Source organism: Cuculus canorus, chromosome 3 (assembly GCF_017976375.1).
Source record: "Cuculus canorus isolate bCucCan1 chromosome 3, bCucCan1.pri, whole genome shotgun sequence".
NCBI classification, from domain to species: Eukaryota; Metazoa; Chordata; class Aves; order Cuculiformes; family Cuculidae; genus Cuculus; species Cuculus canorus.
In genome coordinates, this window is record NC_071403.1 from 51,328,530 (window position 1) to 51,348,385 (window position 19,856).

At 39.4% G+C, this 19,856-nt stretch overlaps 1 protein-coding gene across 6 annotated transcripts in view; it reads right to left on the reverse strand.

Moving 5' to 3' along the window:
- The window catches only part of PLEKHG1 (pleckstrin homology and RhoGEF domain containing G1), a 138,981-nt gene that overhangs the window by 24,611 nt on the left and 94,514 nt on the right, over window positions 1–19,856 (reverse strand). For all 6 annotated transcript variants that reach the window (XM_054063103.1, XM_054063099.1, XM_054063097.1 and 3 more), the window contains 2 exons: window positions 9,592–9,692; window positions 3,528–3,597 (listed from right to left, as the gene is read on the reverse strand). In XM_054063103.1, the coding sequence (XP_053919078.1) occupies window positions 3,528–3,597; window positions 9,592–9,692 (171 nt within the window). The remainder of the gene's footprint in view (window positions 1–3,527; window positions 3,598–9,591; window positions 9,693–19,856) is intronic.

A 19,856-nucleotide genomic window follows, 5' to 3' on the forward strand; every position in this document is an offset into this window, starting at 1 on the left:
TTTCTCCTGGGTTAAGCTGTTAGGATGCCTTTCAAAAACATATGTTCTGCATTTCTGGGGTGCTGAATGAGAAAAGCAACCTGCCAGAATTAACTCTCCTTCAGAACAGCTCACTTAAATGTAAATGTGTAGTATTCCAAAGTCAGTCTTCTAATTAACATTGGCATCATTGCTATGAAAATGAAAGACTGAACTGGCAAGAAAACTTATAAGCAACCTTTTATGCGAGTGATTAAACTATAGCTAAGCTTGCACTGGAACCCTTTAATCAGCCTCTCATTACAGTTACCAGCAAAATGTCTCTAAGACATATGACTTACTAACAGTTCTTCTAGACAAAGAGGCAGGACCAGGGCTGGTAGAAAATAAACTAGTACACCACTACCCTCAGTGGCAGGTTACTTCTGTGCAGCAGCCATCCCATACTGTTTAAACAAATACCCGTCCACATCATTTGTATCCTGAGGCAGAAAGGCAAAGACAACAATTCATGACTAGACAGCAGGTTTTAAAAAACACATGCTTTTCTGCATTTGTGTCTATTTGCCTGTGAGTTCTTAATGAATTAAAATATCTGGAAGCAGATGGAGTTAATACAATGTTGTAAGTTGTTATTAAATATTTATATACAGTCATGGCATTGCATGGCTATTTTATCAGTTAGTGAGTTTTATGTTACTGGCTAGTTCACACTAAAGACATCTTGTTCAAGCCTGTTAACAAATAAAAGCTGCCATTTTCAAAGCTATTTAACTTGGGCACCTAGCACAACAAATTTTAAGATAATTATTCAAATCCACAATTATGAGTTTTTTGTTCAAAGTGTGCTAATGTGATTTGGTAATACTTACTGTATTTCCCTTAAAAATAAAAGTTGCAAGGCTGCTTACCACTCAACCATGCAAGTTATACACAGGAAACACAGTGATGTAGAATCATGTGAGGGAAGTATAACATGCTATACAACAAATTTTATTGAGCAAAACCAAATAACAAAGTCAAGTTCACAGAAACAGTCTATCAAATAGAGTCCAAAACTAGTCATTAAAAATTTCAACTCCTTAGATGTTTTCATGAGTATCAAACATGTTAGTTACAACAAGCTCCGCTTTAACCATAGCTGTCTTTATACATGCAAACCCACTTTATGTCATTTCACATGAAGAAAAGAACAGCTATTGCTTTATGCTGTTACTGAACTTCATGAAATGCAGAAAGCAAACACACTACTAATGGTGAAAACTTGATGATATGTTTAAATTCCCAACAGCGACAGCATTCACAGCTGAACCAGCAGGATAAAAGAAGTGGCACTAGAGCCAGAGCTCGTGTAACCTAAGCACAGTTCCACGGGAAGCATTAAAGAAGCTCCAGCAGAGCCACATCCATTAGCTGAGGCTGTGAGCTATGACTTCACCGGGATATTATGCTCATGCTTAACTCACAGAGAGGATCTAGCACACTCAAAGCAGTCAAACAATAAATGGCCAAAGTCCCATAAGACTTGAAAGATTGCATACTGCCAAAAAAGGCAGTTTTATTTCCACTACTCAGTGCTGGGAAGATACAGGCAACCAAGAATGGACAACTGGAGTCTGTTAAAAAAGTCAGCAGTTGCTGTAATGACATCTTCATGGCCAAAACCAGAACTGTGGGGTATTTTGGTATTGTTTGATTTTGCTTTTAAGTGTTTGCGCTTTTCTGGATGGAGCTAAGAAATGCTTGTTAGGACTCCAATCTCTAGCAATTTCTGAGCCATCATGAAGTTGCCTGCCAATAATACAAATGCTAAAAGTATTTGACAAGGAAACAAAAGCACAACAATGATATGCAGATGGATTTTAGAACTAACAGTCAGAAAGTCTAGCAGAAAACTCCTTTCAGCTGGCCAATATGAATGAGCACAACTTTTTCCTGGACTTGCTATTATCACTTGCACCAACTCTATTTCAAGTCCCAGCCAGGAGCAGTCCCAGTGGTTTCAGCTATAAGCAAGCAATACAGCAGAAAGTTCTACCAGCTCCAAACTGGTATCTGTAACTATCCTGATGGCCTCACAATTGGCCTTTGCTGCACAGGCACTACACTGACTTATGCTCAGCTTCTTGTCCACCAGGATCCCAGATACTTTTTTCTAAGCTGTCTCCTAGTCAGTTGGACCCAGCATGCACAGGGGGTTATTCCGTTCCAGAAGCAGGACTTTGCACTTGCCCTTATCCTGTTCTCTTCTTCAATTCAATATAGTTCATTTGAAGCGATAACAATATGCCATAAAACCCACTGCAATGGGGCAAAAATACATCCTACTTCTGTAGTAGTAGTGCCAACACTAAGATTTCTCAGTGCTTACAAAATATCAATTACTAGATAAATAATATTTTTCTCAAATGTGACTCAAGCAAGCACTCTGGTCAAACAGCAGCACTAAGCTCCTATCATCACTTCCTGTTACAATAAAATCCTTTGTGTCACAGCAGCATCAAACAAATTACTGGACTACCATGAGAACGTGGCCCTGAATCCTTGTTTTAGACCTACTACACTGAATGCTCAATGCTGCCCACACTGAATTCAGGATAAAGTATAAAACGTGATAGGGTTTGACTTTTTGGTTTTGTTGTGTTTTTCTTTATAATGGAAAAAGGCAAGCACACCTATAGAGACAGCATCCAAATTTAAACTACTACATGCTCTCTCTTCTACTCCTCTCAGAAATACCATGCAAATGGCATTATTTCCCAACATATTTTGGCAGTACAGATTCAAGGCATATATAGGTTCTCTGGTGAAGTCTGCAGTGAACTAGTCATCTATAGTCCAAACTACTTTATCTCTTGTTGTCCTACCACTGCAGCCATTCCCTTTCTCCCTGACTATCTTTTTGAGTTCCCTACAATGAAGGACATCTACTTTGGTTCCCTGTATTTCTCCTGCATCTAATAACTTCCTGTCCATATTTTTTGGCTTCAGAATTGCCCAACAGAATATAGATGTCAGATCAATGTTCAGAAAATATGAAGTATTTCAGAGAGAATGAGATTTGGGTCACCCTCTCTAGAAAGAAAACTTAAGATATTGCAGAAAACAGTATTGTCACAGGTATATTAAGTTTTTTTCTAAAAATGCAGCTAAGTTGTATTTTGTAGTTGTTTTTAAGCTGACAAGGCATAACTGGAGTACTACTTGATTACTTATATTAATAAGGGGGGGGGGAAGAGAATCTTTGTAATACTTCACAAAAGAAGATCTAAAAAGTGGAGTCTAGATCAGCAGCTCCACCAGTTCAAATACACTTACGGAAGAAAATAACACCTTCTTCTTGATTTTTGTTTAAAATGCAAATCAGAGGTGTATCCCTATCATCTGCTAAAAGAAATTCCTTCTCTTTCAGTAGATTTGCTGATTTTTCTTGGCCGCAGTCACACAAGCTGTCAGAATTAGGTCTCAAAAGCTAATAAACTAATCTTATTCTCCCATATCACTCTGCAACTGGTATTGTGTTGCAGAGTCTTGCAGTAGCCACTTACCTTGGAAACAAAACAGTCTGCTATAGCCACAGGATCATTTTCACAGTTTTCCAAATCTCGCAGAAGTTCACTAAAACAAAGAACAGGAAAAGGAATGATAATTACAGCACACGTTGGAATAGACACAACTGTATATTCAGAGCCAGACAGTGCTTCATTATTCATGGCAGTGATGCTCAAAGCACTTAACAACACAAGGAGTCCTAAAAAGGGAACAAAACCACTTTGATGCCCCATCACGTTGGGTTGTGGGGTTTTGTTGTTTGTTTCTTTCTTTCCTTTTTGGAGGCAGAGGAGCAGCTAAGGAAATGGTATTCCCACATATTGAAAAACTCATGCCATCACAATGACATGGATTCCTGATATCCTAAGCGAAATTGCACCCCTTCCTTAGTTTGACAGCTCTTCTCCGACACTTAGAGTGGAGCAGTTGGACAGTTGTGCAGCTTGTATATCAACTAACACAATCTAGAACTAATAAAATCTAAAAGATACTGAATATTGAAGTACATGCCCCATCCTATAAAATCTTCATATGTTCTAGGAGCATTACTTGACTGAGGGGGATGAGAAGCTAGTCTGAAAAACACAAATGAGAACCAGGGTTGTATTACACATACAAGAAGAATGGCAATAAGCTCACTCAAGAAAATTTGTCTGCCTTTAGTGAGTCGCTTCACGAAAGAAACCTAGTTAGCCTGGAAAACATTTTCTGAAAGGAAATACAAAAATTCTACACGCATAAAAATAAAACCTTACTGAGAGGATTTTATAATTTTGACATGCCAAGCAGGAAATGAATTCATTGTAACAGGAGAAAAGCAATAAGGGAGCATGTTCACTGTTGTATGAAACTCAGTTGTCAAGAACCAATTCAGTGAAAGAAAGAGTTCGAGCAGAAGAAAACCTCAAAAGTCTCCCCTTGATCCAAACAGTCTTTAGTCTTACTGAAAGACATATGCAGAAAAAAAGAGAGAAGAAACTGTTTTCTGCCAAATTGTTCCCTGATAGAAGATTTCTCATTTAGGACTATCTTTTCCCCAGTTCATAGCTCATTCTCTGAACGAGTTTTGCATAAGAGCTGCTAAGCCTGTATCTAAGGAACTACCCTTCTCCTCTCAAAGCAGACACAATTTCCCTCTCTAAGTAGGAAAAAGAGTAAAACAGAAAAGTTTCCTGACTTGTTCTTTGCTTCTCTAATTACTGGAGGAAGGAAGGAGAGAAATCAGCAATCAGTCACAAGGAACACAGACAAAGACTTTAGGTTTTGTGGTCACTATGTCACTGTGTACAGCAACAATTTAACCTCCACACATCAATTTCTCCCTTCATCAAAATGGGAATAAAAATATGACCCTTGCTTGATACCCCACATTCATGAAGCTCCTTTACATCAGCAAAAGAAGCACTGCTGTAGCAATGGTGACCATAAACATCAGTTATAATGACTGACACCTTCCAACACATGAGTTTTGGAAATAACATCAAACACATTGAACAGTCTCAGAGGATTTCTGCTTTCCAGCAGGCAGACGTTCTCCTGACAGCTTTGAGTATGTAGCATCTCAATTACCATTTTATTCCGACTGGTCTCCTATGATACCACACTATTTCTCCTACAGGATACTGTAGTGCACCACTTAAAGATTTTATACATTCATGCAATGAGTCCAAGTTTGGGCAGTAAATGTTCTAATGGCTTGTGTCTTCACATAGTGTAGGGGCTGTGCTCTGAACGATTTTTTTTTTTTTTACTTATATTGCACTCTCTTCTTGCTCATCTGGCTGGTAAGAATGGGATTGCTAAGAGCAGCCTGGCACTGTCAAAAATAACAAACTTGTCATGCCCAAGAATCTTGAAAAACTTCAATAAGACCCTACAGTTCCAAGCTGAATGAAAAAAAGACATGAAAAATTGGGGCTATTATTATTGGTTATATCTAAATATAGATATAACAGGATGCAGAAGAAACAATAGAGAAAATCGTTAGTTCCCTTCGCCTTAATATCCAGAGGTTTTATGCTATTCACAGATGGTACCACAGCTCTGGGCATCTGCGCATCTTGTACCTACCATCCAGGCAGGAAGGGAGCACAAGGGAGCACTGTTAGAAGAACTCCATATTCTTGCATCTAAATCACTATCAAGACTCAGATTTAAGCACGTTGCAAGTGCCAGCACCATTCAAGACCATGTACTTTGTTAAACAGTATGGGTTATTAGGGGCTGGAAAAAATCTGAAGCTGTACGATTATCATCAATACCTAATACCTTTGCGATGTGAGAGGTAAGCATAAAGAGACTGACAATTTTTCATGCAGTGCATTCATTATCTTTTCAAGTCAAATGAACAGAAGTATCATTACAATGCTTTTTAGGATGCTTTGATTTTTTTCAAGTCCCAATTATTTTCAAGGCAATACACTTATCTTCCCCCCCCTCATGGCTGAAGACATTCAAAAGCACAATGCACAGGTCAGTATCAAACTGTCGACTACAGGAGGTCAAAAGGAATGAGATAAACACATTTATAGGTCTGCAAATAATCACCACCACTTAATTTTATTAATTTTTTATCATCATCACACCATTTTAAAACAAGACAAGTGTTTTTCTCCTCCCCTTTGATCTGAACTGGGAGTGAGCAAAAGAAGGTAATGATAGGGGCATCAAACAGGCAATTTTGGTGGAATGGAAGGAATGGAAAGGCACAGGAAGAAAGCAGCATGTTTTTGCCTGAACCCATGACAAAAAAAGGCAGTTCATAACCCAAGTAGTGAGCAGTCATCCCCTCAACACCTGACATAGTACAGCATTCAAAACAAGGATGGACACAGGAGGTAAAATGTGATCTTCATTGTAGAATGTATTAACCACAAAGTTCCGGAAAATTAATCTGAAAAGTTCAGACTTTCAGTAAAAATGAAATTTAAAAAAATATAAAAAAATACTGTATAAAACTTCATAAAACTTCACTGTTACAAAAATCCTGTCACAAAGACTAATTTCTTTCCACTCAGGAAAAAAAAGCCAAACACTTTGCATCAAAGGTGAGCTCTTACAGGTTTTATGAAGGCTTCTCCTGACAAGCCAGCCCTCACCACCATGAAGCTCAGAGCACAGGAACTGCTGAATAAGGCAGCTACAGAAAACAGCTCTGAACTGTATTTGCAGGCTTCAGTAGTCACCTGTGGACAAGGACCATGCAGGATTAACTGTGTCAGCAGTACAGTTTTCAGCTTGGCCTCTCCTAAGGATGTCTGAGTGTTAGTAGAAGTACTAAACTTCAGCACATTTCTCCACAGAGGTCCTCTTTCAGAACAGAGTCATGGTATTGGGTATCCTAAACTGACGATAAAAAATTGCAACAGGAAAGGCCAAGGAAGAAACACAGCAAATGCTGACTTAGAGACTATTTCAGCTTTCCAAATAAATAAATCAATAGTAGGGGAGCTTTTCACAAGAGACAGAGCAGGACCAGTGGACCAATACATAGTCACTTATTCCATTTTAAGATAGCTTTACGAAAAAGAGATAATAGTCACAGAACTAGCACTTACCGCCCTGACCATCACTTTTGCCATTCAATGCAACACATAAAAATCATATGTAATTTAGCTGAGAGAAATTCCCATTTACTGAAGTGAAATTTCTCTTATCTATACGAAGTCCAAAAAAAACCCCAAGACTAAAATCATAGAATCATAGAATAGTTTGAGTTGAAAGGGACCTTAAAGATCATCCAGTTCCAATCCTCCTGCCATGGGCAGGAACACCTCACACTAGATCAGGCTGCCCAAGGCCCCATACAACCTGGCCTTGAACACCTCCAGGGATGGGTGTCCACAACTTCCCTGGGCAGCCTGTGCCACTGCCTTCACCATAGTGAAGGAATTCTTCCTAATGTCTACTCTAAATCTGCCCCTCTCCAGTTTATACCTGTTCTCTCCTCATCCTGTCACCTTTATCAACAGTCCCTCCCCAGCTTTCCTGTTGCCCCTTCAGGTACTGGAAGGTCACTATAAGATCCCCTCAGATCCTTCTCTTCTCCAGGCTGAGCAATCCCAACTCTCTCAACCTGTCCTCATATGGAAGGTACTCCAGCCCTCTGATCATCTTTGAAGCACTCCTCTGGACCCATTCCAACAGTTCCATATCCTTCTTACACTGAGGATTCCAGAATTGGACACAGTATCGCTGATGAGGTCTCACAAGAGAGGAACAGATGGGCAGAATCACCTCCTTCAACCTGCTGGCCACACTTGTTCTGATCATTAATCATTAATACTCAAAGGTGACAAAACCCAAGGTAATTCTGAGACTATAAAATCATGCTCACAAAAAGCATCTGAAACTATTAAAAGAGAACTGCCAAATGGACCTTTTTCAAAGGTAAAAATAAATAGAAAGGCTCTAGAGTTTGTTTAGAATCCAGAAGTTGCACAAAGGAAGAAATTTAATCCTTGAAGCTATATTTGGGATCTAAATGAGCGTTCAGTCTTATAAGTTTACAATTTCCATACAGAATTTTAAATTAGAAGGCCTGAAATACATTAGTAGTTTATTAGAGGTTTTTGACAACTTTCCAGGGAGTTTTAATTCTTGTAAAATATCTATCTCTAAAATTGCCCCAGATTGCTTTTTTTTTTTTTTTTATTTCTTTTTTTCCTTTTTAACCTCTGCAAATCTTTTTTTGCAACTCAATTATTCTGTATATTGTCTGATTATACTTGGAGGTATTTTTATTAGGTAATATTTACAATGATGCTGGTATAAATGTGTCCTAGCTACCAAGTTTGCCATTTCTCTGCCTTTGGAAGAATCAGAAAATATAATGATCAGGACTGGGTTTTTTTTCCCCATCTTGTGACTGCTAGGAAGCTGCAAGATCATAATTATTGTGTCATTGCTCTAAAACACATGATGAGGCTACCACTACCTATTTTAGATAGTGTTAGACATTCATTCAAGTCTGTTGATGTAGATGAAGTGTGACACAGACTATTTCTAGTTAAGCCTATTTCCATTACTCCGCAGTGGTTGTTTAAAGTTTCAGGAAAAGATTTTAGGTTTCATATTTGTCCTTAAGTTCTGACTAGATCCATCCCCACTATTCCCTTTGATACTGAACAGTGCTCTCAGCAGCTGAAGAACTTTAAATTAGCTTTCCATGATGACAGAAAAACACCGAAGATGCTCTTTGACACTAGTCACAGAATCCTCAATTGAATCATCTGTTCTTCTTCAAAGAACACAGTAGTTTGGGCTATGTTTTGTCACCTATATAGCAAAGGCAAGACCGCTTTTACAAGAGTAATGGGATATAAAAGATGTGGGAACTTTATGCCAATATATTTCTTGCATCGATCGAACATTGAGGTTTTCCTTAAATGCTGAATAAGTTAATTATTTTTCTAGTAACACAGGATTCAGATAAAAATAGCAGTTGCATGCTCCTAAGACTGCAGCTGCTACTGGTTCCACACAAAGTGGCACAAGGTACGTACGTGAGAAATCTTACTTCGGGCTCTCAATGTACACTAGAATCCTATCTGTGTAGTTTTGGAGAAGAACACAAAGATACTGAACATAAGCCTTCAATAAGTGGAAAGGTACTTGAACACTGTTTTGAGAAATTAATTCAGAGTACCTAGTACCATAAAACACTACAAAAGCGAGATCTGGGTGATGTATATAAGTACACAAAAGGACCCAAGACAATAGGAATAAACCAATGTCTCTTCAGTAAGGCAAAAATTTCATTCACACTGGTCTTGCATTAGGCTCAGTTAAGGCTCAGAGCACGTTAGACTTAAATTCATGAAAATACCTAGTGTGAAAACACACAAAAAAAGTAAATGGAGACCACTTCTGATTCATAAAATAAACAGCTAAAAAAATCTGATCTCAGCAAACCAACTGCGCTGAGCATCAAAGATAGTCTAGTTCTCAATTTATATATCTTAGCTATTCTAATGGAATAAATGACTATTTGCTTGGATTGCTCCCTCCACACTAACATAGGCTATTGAACTGGTTTAATTTTCTTAAATATTCATTTACCTGTTGAAACGGTAGATATCCCGTATGTTTCCAAACAGAGCTGATCGCTCTTCTGTCCCCAGGGAGAGCTTCGTCTGGTCAGTGATACAGTCAAGGTAATCCTACAAGAGAAATGAGAAAGAGGCCTTCAGACATTTCCATCTTTTCTAGATCAGTAAACAGAGCTATGTTTTATTGTACAAGATGAGTCTTTTTGTATCAGTTTCACTTTATTATTACAGTAAAGCCTTCAGTAGCCCCTCTGTGAACAGTCGCTCTATTATGAAAGGTAACAGTACTTATCTGTTCATTGAAACCAAGAAAATAACAAAAGACCAAATGCTAAGTTACAGCCCTTAAATGGGACAGCCAACTTTTCTCTTGCTACTGATAGACGAGTGTATTCAGATTTCATTCACAATGGAAGTTTAATTGACCACTTAATTGGCTCAAAGACAAAAAAAAATGAAAAATAAGAGATGAACATTATTTAACGCATTCTTAGTAACAGATAACCTACATAACAAAGAGCAGAAAGCACACAAGCAACATGGGCTCAGAAAAACAATTGCTGCAAATTTACTTTTTTTTTTTTTTAAAATTGTAGTTAAGAAAACAATGCAGAGTTTGTGGAGGACAGATCTCAACATACATATGTGCACGCAATTTAATCACATATATAGTTATAATACACTGCAAATTACATTTACATATACTCTAGCAAAGGTTTCCTTTTGCATTTACAGGAGTCAGTGTCTTTAATTGAACAGGAACAAGACAACTAGAAAAAGCACAGATCAGCAGTGTTCTGGGAGAACAACTTTCCCATCTCTTCCCTCACTTTGATAAGAGCTCAGCTACCAAAGTGTCACCTTTCATACTGTTGCTGCTTCAGTACTAAGATTTCTTAGATAAGGGCAAACAAATCCAGCAGGCTAGTTAACTAACTACAACCCACAAACCAAGAAACCCAATGTGCTGCCACATTCATGAAGAAATTCTGCTGGAGGATGGAAATAAAGTAAAAGTGAAAACAGTTGAAACAATGTGAAATAAAAATAAATAAAATCCTATAGCCCGGGGCTAGACAACGTGGTGTGGCAACCTCCCAAAAGCAACACAGCATTCCATGGTACTGCAAAAAAGGAGCCCTGCAAAACGTCAACAAGACCACGTAAACTAAGATATAATTGTGTTCCAGAGTTGTAAAGAAAAAAGTATTATAGAACATAGTAATATAGAAATAAATTTTGGGGTTATCCTATGCAGGGATAGGAGTTGGACTCGACAATTCTTGTTAGTCCCTTTCAACTCAGGTCATTCTGAGTCGTGGGTGTAACCAAGACTTAGGTTTAGGTACCAGTAGGCTTTCCTGTCCCCTCCCCCTATCAATAACCCACACTCTTTCACCACCCCCAGTTAAAGGTACCCCTGATCACCCCTAAAACTCAGATTTTTTTGCCAAGGGAAAGCAAGCAAGCTATTGCAAGGTAACCTCAGTGACTTTCAGAACAGCAAGAAGCCGCAGCAGGCAGGCACGTAGGCAGGTGTCCAGAGAGCCACCTCATCATTTCTGTGATGACATCTGACCTGTACTCTAATGTATCTCCTAGCTGACAACAGCCTCATAATCCGAGCCTGTCACTGAAATGTATTTATGCAGTAAGTTGTTGGAACACCATGCAGGGACTCCCTGAACTCATCCTTGACATTTTATTTGTCCTCAGTAGCTGCAGAAGAGTAAAAGGCTTAAGATGGCGAGGCAGATAGGACTGCAGCAAGCAATAAGCTAGGTTAAAGGCAGAAGCAGATGATATGTTCAGGGCTACTCCAATGATGGTAGTATATAAATAACCATTTCTGCCCACTCCTACAAATCTGCATATGAAAGCAAAGAACATAAAAGCTCCACTGGAATTGTGATCCTCTGAAAATATTTTTAGCACTGTAGGAATGCTGCAGCAACTCGAGCTGATATGACAGGGTGGTTTGCAGAGGAATGGAAATCTTACAGTAAGTAATTCCATACAGCATATTTATTGAATAAAAAGGAGTCCCTTTCAAATCCATTCATCTCAGCATAGCTTGGGTTTCTTGAAAATAACAAACACTCCATGGTTACTTCCAGTATCGTAGATGATGTTACAAGTATGAACTGGTTTGTGCTCCTTCCGTCCTCTTACCCCAGTTTTCCTCCACATACTTATCTCAGCCTTTTACTGACTCCGGGTAAGAAAGAGAGAACCAAGTACTTTCTAATGTGCCTGCCGACCAGCAGCCTGCAGGTGCTTTGGCAGTTCTCCAGCATTCCCATAGCATATGCTAGGATCAGGTTAAGCCACACACCCACAGCCTGCACTCTCTTTTGCTAAAAGTTCTGTAAGACTGTGCTTCAGGTCACTTTCTCCTCCCAGCATCAGATCAGAAGCAAACCAGAAACTAATGGTTGGGTTTGTGCTTACCTAGAGTAAAGGGACATGTTTATTTGCTTAAAATGCTTGGGATTCAGAGGTGCCTTGTATCTCACCTCATACCATTAGGAAATCACACAGGATTTGGGGACTGCTTTCATGGCTTACCTTTATATTTTTGTTAATATTGCTGACTTGAGAGTGGTGCAAGCCTGACAGCTACAGACATGTTTACGTTGCTGTTACACATGTAAGCAGATACCAGAGCCAGACACGGACTACCCAACGTAGCACTGACAGTAGGGTGGTCACAGCAGCAAAAAGTTTCTGATACCTGTGTTTACATGAAAGAGGTGGCATCGGACAGCCTTGATACAGCAGTCTGATCAAGTCCAGGCACTGAGCAGCATCATACTGCTTGTACTGACACAGCAAGTGAGACCCTTCTGGTTATACTGCTTTACAGAGAATATATGTTCTCATAAAGGCTTTATGAGCTCATCCAGGAAACAGATGCAGTATTGGCATATAATGTCCTCTGCAAGGACAACAACATAGGAAGATCAAAGCTACCCAGCCACGTTTTTTTTTTCCTCATTATTTCTTAGCAAATGGTACTTTAACCCCATGGTAGTCACTGCAACCTCCTGCAGCGTATCAAAAGCTGTTATCATCTAAAGACATAATGAAAGGTTTGAAGCTACAAGATAACAGGGCCAACTACAACCATAATGACACAGTGCAGAAATCAATGAAATTTATCAGAACTGAGCACTAGCCTTATTCACTTTATTTGTTTCTTGTCAGCATCTCTGGATCTTCTGTCGGCAGTGAATGATTTTCTTAGAACCTTTGTCTTTACTAGCCTTTTATTGCTTTTCTGCAGTTATGGCAAAAATATTTAGCTTACTTTATAGGAGGAAAAAACCAACCACAAATCAAATCACAAATGCCAGTCTCCTTAGACTGATTTATGGAGCAAGGTTTGCTCTAATAGTATTGCACAATTTCTCTGTTCCATTTCCTGAAACTCTCCAAAAACTAGAAGAATCTTGCCAGACTGCCCTGCCTTCCTTGCTGGGTTTAAAGTTCTCTCCACTTGTCTTTCATCACATCAAATCTATCAGAAGGAATGTCTGTTAGAAGCTGCATATCCTTACTACCGTCTCCTCCTCCATAATCACATAAGACAGATCTCTAGAGGAACAAAACAATGACAACATTAACCTCAAAGGCTAAAAAGTAATTACATGAATTAGAAATGGGGAAAAAACTGCCAAGAAAAGGAAAAAATGGGCAAAAATATCTTCACATATTGATTAAACTAATTTTTTCCATGACCAAACTTTAGAAACTAAATGCAAATTAGTGGGACATTTCCATCTAACCACTCAGGTTTTCCTCTGAAAACAGACACACGTTAGATTTAAAAACAGGCGGAACAATAATAAATAAGGAGTCAGTCATTAACGTATCAGTGTTAAAACTGCACATTAAAATGAGTAATGTTAATAGTAACGTTAACATGGTAATGCTAAAAGAATGGATAAAAGCCACACTGCCTCATAAAACAAGAATCAATTTTTATCCTGCCATTCAAGAATCACATATACTATGGAAGTTCTTAGCAATCCCTTTAAGGGCAGGACTGCGCATATATGAGTATCAGCAAAGATAACCAAAATCGTTGAAAGAGCAGCAGTGTTGTCCAAGTACAACTTTACTAAGAAGCAGCCACACAAGGAACCTGATATTGATATTCAATCAAATTTTCAAAAAAGAAGAAAAAAGGAAGTATTCTACCTATTGCTTTCCAATGCTTAATCTTAGGCTGCAGAAAAAAGCAAAACTGCCTTACGTCTCTGGACTTCAGCAACATGCTCTTTCACTCAAGATCTGAGGACTTACATCAGGAAAACTCAGTTTCTGATCCAAAAATGCTAAAACCAGGTACTTATCAAAACGCTGATGACTTCTAGTGTTCCAGCCTAAGGAGGAATACATAATATTAAATTAAGCAGGACCTGATCCAGCAGTGCCATAACATCACTCAAACCCCAGATTTCTGATACTCCCTAGATCTGTGCTGCTATTAGGATAGCTTTTACTCCTAGATATTACCATACTCATGGACATATTTTTGCCCAACTCCACTCTATCCAGCACAGACGAATGTGGCCCAAATCAGATGGGTGTGCAAAGAGGAACCATGGAAATGGTTCAGCAGCCTTGGCTACCCAAGCACTACTTCCACACTGCTTTGAGGAAAAGGCAAGAGGCCAGAAGGTAGACATGCCACAAACAGGATCCTTTTGTAGCCTTCTAGCTAGAGCTACGCTGGCAAAATTATCTACATACTTGTAACCAAAGAGAAAGCTCAGCAACAGTTGTACAACAGAATAACCACTGTAACATACTCCCCTTTCCTAATTCTGCCAGTTGGGCAGTTAGGCAGGTAATCATAATATGCACCAAATTCAACACCCACCCCACCCCCCCGCATTGTTTTTCCTTTTATTTTATTTACGGATTTATCCAGCATGTACATCAACATACTCTGAATGCCTTCTAGGTCAAAAAATAGCATACTACCCACAACAGGTGGCCAGGGATGTTGAATTTTGGTCGGAGCAGTTTGATTAACATTTAAAGCACAGCTGCACCCTGCAAAGCAAAGCTGCAGTTGTAAATCAAACATATTATGCTTTTTTGTCTGGTTCCTTTTGCACTATGAGTCCAAGGATTGATTGAGACCTAAATCAAATTCATCTCCTTCCCACATCAAATACTTATGTCAGGATTTCTCAGAACTATTTTCATAACTACCTTCGCTGTCATTGCCTTCTGTAATGGAAGAAAACAAGCCCACTCTTTTAGTCAAGATCTTCTGTAACCTGCACAGTGGTTTACTTGGAGGTACCCATAGCAAAACATTTCATGCAGCCAAACTCAATGCATTTCTGACTGCTTTCCTCCCCTCATCTTCCACCTTTCATATTCCTCCTCTTCAGTCTCTCTCATTAGTCAAAACTGGTCACGTATCTATAGGCAGCTCCATTTTGACTGAAATCATCAATGGCTCTTAAAATCATTTCCCACCTTCCATCCCATGTCAAAGCCCTTGCCATTCTAAGCCTTCCAGACACAGCCTGGCATGTTCCTGTGTGGCAAGCAGGAATCCATGACTGTCAAGATAATTAGCACTGTTAACCTCCTGCTTCTGAAACTCATCTGTAGGAGAAGCAGAAGTGGTAGCAGCTCTGCTTGTGTCTTATCTGTATTGTTTCAACAGTGAGTGAAGAAGCTTTAAAAACGCTCTTTGCTGTGATGGTAAGAATTTGCTACCTATCAACAAGTATCTCCAGTTTCCACATAAGTAAGCACAACCAGTAAGGCTACAAGTAACACAACCATATTGCCATACAGTAGGCTAGTACAGCTAAATACTTACATTTAACTAACAGACATTTTTAGCTGTAGATGCAGTTTGAGTGACATAAAACTCAGAACCATATTTTATTTCTGCTACAGATGTTGCACATTAATGATGTCAATACATCAAACCTCAAAAAAATGCTTGCACTGTCCACTACACAGCTTCTGTACAGGTAAAACCAGCAACCTAAATAAGAAGGGAATTTTCTGCAAGCATGTCCTTCCATTTTCTACTCTTGGTGGAAAATAAAGGGGGTGGGGAGTGGTATTTGGCTTTTTTTTTTTAAGACATCTGAAGCAGGAAAACCCTCACATCAACCAAAGCACAGAAAAGTCTGAAAGATCATCACTTGTCTGCCAACACAGCACAGCCACAGCCCTGCCACTGACTGACAGTCAAAGCCAAGGTCTTTCTGAGGACAACACAGACTTGGAGATGCAGCTTCCTCTGCTCACTTCAGCAACAGGAGCAGAAAGCTCCTGAGCCCTGTGTGCTTCCTACCCTCACTTTCCATTGACTTCATATCCCTCAGTACCTTCTACTTAAGACTGCTGCTTGCCAGTGAGAGCAAATCCCTGCCCTTATGGGAAAGAGCTCCACCGGGCCTCACATGTGGCCTCCAAAGCACTCACCTTCTTGCAGAGGACTGACCCTGCCATCAAGGGAGAAGGGTGAGGAAAACACCTTCCACCACTAATAGCCAGCAAGCCCGTAGCCAAGAACGGCCAAAGTAATCCATATACTTTGTACAATCTGTTACTAGATGCTGTTCGTGATTGCCTTCTTTCCACTCTGATGTCAGTGCAGAAGAATGGAGTCACTGAACTACCAGGAAGCCACCTCGCTGGCATCAGTCCTCTCCACAAGCCCTGGGTGGAGAAAGCCACATCACACTCAGCTGTGCTTACGACCAGCGTCCACAGAAATACCCAATATACAAGTGCAGTCAACTCACACGCAGCCTGTGAAACTGCAAGAAAGGAGGTGTGATACACTAAGATAATGCTTAGCTGAATGCATGCAGAAAAGGCAAAGATTGATGATGAGAGCACTTGTGAGAACATGATATGAAGAAAGACTAAAAATAGAGAAGCACACTAAAGTTTTCTTTCCACTGTTTAACACTGCAGAGTAAGATGACCGTGAACAGGCTTCTCCCTACACTTTCCAGTTTGGGTTCTGCAAATAAGTTAGGTTAAAGTTAAGTCAATTTTAACAGTATTAACTTGTATTACAGTATTTACTTACAGAAGAGAAGGGGAAGAAAAAGTCTTTATTTTTCATGTAGCTATTCCTGAGTGACAAATTCTCTATAATAAACGTGACTTCTTCACCTGTATTACAGATGTTAAATCACTGCCCCATTTACAGATACTAAGAAAGCAGTGACCCCTAGTAGGTCCCCTTGGCTCGATCCACATGCATGAAAAGCCACAGGGGGAGTATGTGTGCCAAAATTAGCCAAGAGGAATTCCCAAGTCCTAAAGCTATGCCTTGCATCTCTAAAACACACGCTTTCTTTGGTTTAGACTGCCTTTGAATAGCTGTGCCCTTGTAGAACATGAGCACAAGTGGGGTTGTTTACAAAGTCAGACATTTCTAGGGCATGTCAATATCAACAAGGCAACAGTCAGGAGATCTCGTCACAGGACTTCAAGTTGTCAGAGAACAGCTAGTCCCAGGGACTGAACTGAAGCGTGTACCCTGGAAAACTTTGTCAGTGAGAGGTCCCTTAACACTCCCTAGACTGTAGCACTGAGTTCATCCATAGGGTTCCTGGGTGAGGATGAGAGCCTTGTCACTATGCATGGATGGCGAGTAGTGGCATAGCTTTCTGCAGCTGTGGGTTCCCCCCTGGTGTAGGGTTTTATGTCTTTTTTTTGCCCAATTCCCACTTTCTTCTTGTGTCACCTTTGAGCCATTTTAGAAGGAATGCTGTGTCTAGCAAGCTCTCTGGAGGTTCAAAGCCTGACTCCAGCTGATCCAGCATTAAACTGCCAACCTGCTTGGATGGACTGCTTTCATGGATTTTGCTTTCTTTGCTGAAGCAAATTTTTGCTCTAATGAAACACAATCAAGGCTCAATAATATTCCCTTGTTCAACTGCAGAAAATTCATGCCAAAGTTTCCCATCTTAAAAAGACACTCTGGAAGGCAGGCTGTCAATTAAATCAAGCTGTAATTTGATAGAGATGCACTAAGAGCACCCAACTTGAATCTGGGATTCAGGGTTTGTACACAGAGAAGTCCCTTAAATCGTTCATCATCTGTAAATATGATACAGGTAAACCACTGGGAACAGAAATCCACATGTAACCCATGTTTTTTGAAGTTACTGAAGTTGTAACCCATTAGACTAAAAACACGTTCCATGTTTACCTTCAGATATCAGCCAGCACTCACTGCTAAACCACAGGTACAGGAATTTTTCCCAGAAGCTGACGCTCAGAATCACTGGTCAGAGGTGCAGTAAGAGGCAAGTTCAGAGAGTGGATGGAGATCATTGGATGATAAACAAATGCTATCAGTAGTTTACTGACATTTCATTAAAGAGCTACACAAGGCCCCCATCGAATCAAATTTCTAATGTTAAGAGGCAACACAGAAGAAATAAGCTACAATAATGAGGACAGCCAGACAAAAACATAAAACAGTAATAAGAAAGTCAAATAGTTCGAAATTGCTAGGCAGATGAAGATAAGTGCTCTAAAGATTTCTAAATCTAAGGCTGCATGTGAGGCTTGACATGATCAGTGTCAATCTCCATCATCATCATTCAATAATCCAGAGTTTTTTTAAGAAGTACCACCTGAAAATTTTTCATAATTATAAATAAGAAAAACCCAAACTCAAAGTTCATCAGGACATGTATAAATTAATTCTCACAACACAGCTTAGTTGGTCTGATTATAACCTTACTGAACCATAGTCAAGCAAAGCACAGAGAATTATTAAGGCATATTTAGCCTTTGAACATGTGAATCACCCAGGAAAGGAACTTGGGTCTTGTGCTATAGACCCCTGCCCTGTTAAACAAACTTCCCCCAATTTGTAAGGCAAATGAATGTTAACATTTTTCAAATGTCACAAGTTGATGTGCTTACAAGTTAAAGGAGACATTCCAGAAGACAAATGTTTATTTTAAAACACAAGAAGGGAAACTGAAAGAGTTTGTTTTCCAAAGAATGAAAATGCAAACCCAGCATAATTGAGAAAATCTGCACACATCCTAAACACATTTATCTTAGCCTTAGTAAGCACATGATTCCCAGACACACACGAGTGGCTTTTATTATTACTATATGAACAGGAATGAAATAGAAGCTTATAGTAGTGTCTGGTTTGCAAATGAGAACTTTTAAAAAGTGTCTTATTTGCAAAATGTCCTTCTCATGAAACCACTAAAAATAGCAGCTACCTCCACATTTTCATCCGTGGGAGTGGTAAGAGCAGAAAAGACAGACAGACTGCTATGTGGGGTTTGTTAAGCATTCAGGTATAAGGATTACGGATTACTGGAAGAACACTGTTCACTGACAAGCAATATTTAATAACAATGATATAACAAATTTAAAAGTGGTCAAAATTTCCAAGGATGAAAATTAAAATGGCAACAAGAAGCAAATAAAATTCCATGAAACTATGGTCTGGCTGGAAATGCAGAAATTTGTTTGGCTTAAGATATCACTTCCAGATTTTGCAATTTCTTTACAGAAATCCCAATTATTCTACAAAAAAAAATATATCATCTTAGTAAAACATTTAAATAGTTACTGAAAACTTCATAGCATAAACTGTACTTCCTCTTTCCTGTCTCTTAGCTCCCAGACCTATTCCTCCCGGATTTGCTATCCACTCTCTATAAACCTCCTTTCCCAGAGCTGTTGCTCTGCTCTTTTGAGCTCTTCATTCATTGCCAGTGAACATCAGCAAGCAGGAGGATAGAGGTAAACAGGTATCTCTTTTGTTACTTTCTGAATTCCAGAAGGGCTCTACACACCTCGGTAACCAGGCACAAAACCTCCTGCTCCAGCAGCAGCAGTAGTGTCACAGGAGCAAATGTTTCACTCCAGGAGCCCCCTTGCCCATTAACAACACTCTTAAATGGCTCACTCTGTATTTAACTACATCTTCCCCTTGCTCCTCCCCTCTCAAAAAAATAAAGCTTTCCAGAACAAAAGATTGTTTCACCATTTTATCTATATTGATTCACATACGGAAAGCAGTAGGTGGTTGCAAATAGCATGGTTGAGCGATTTACACCCTACTGCAAAAAAAAAAAAAAAAAGGAGGACAAGAGCAGTGGCAGTCAGGTTTTTCAGTAATTCTGCAGCTCCTTAGAAGAGCAGCAGCCATCACAGCTGCTTCTCTCCTATCCAGAGTTTGAGAAAGGCTCACTGTACATCTATAGACAGCTCATTTATTACTGCAGTATAACT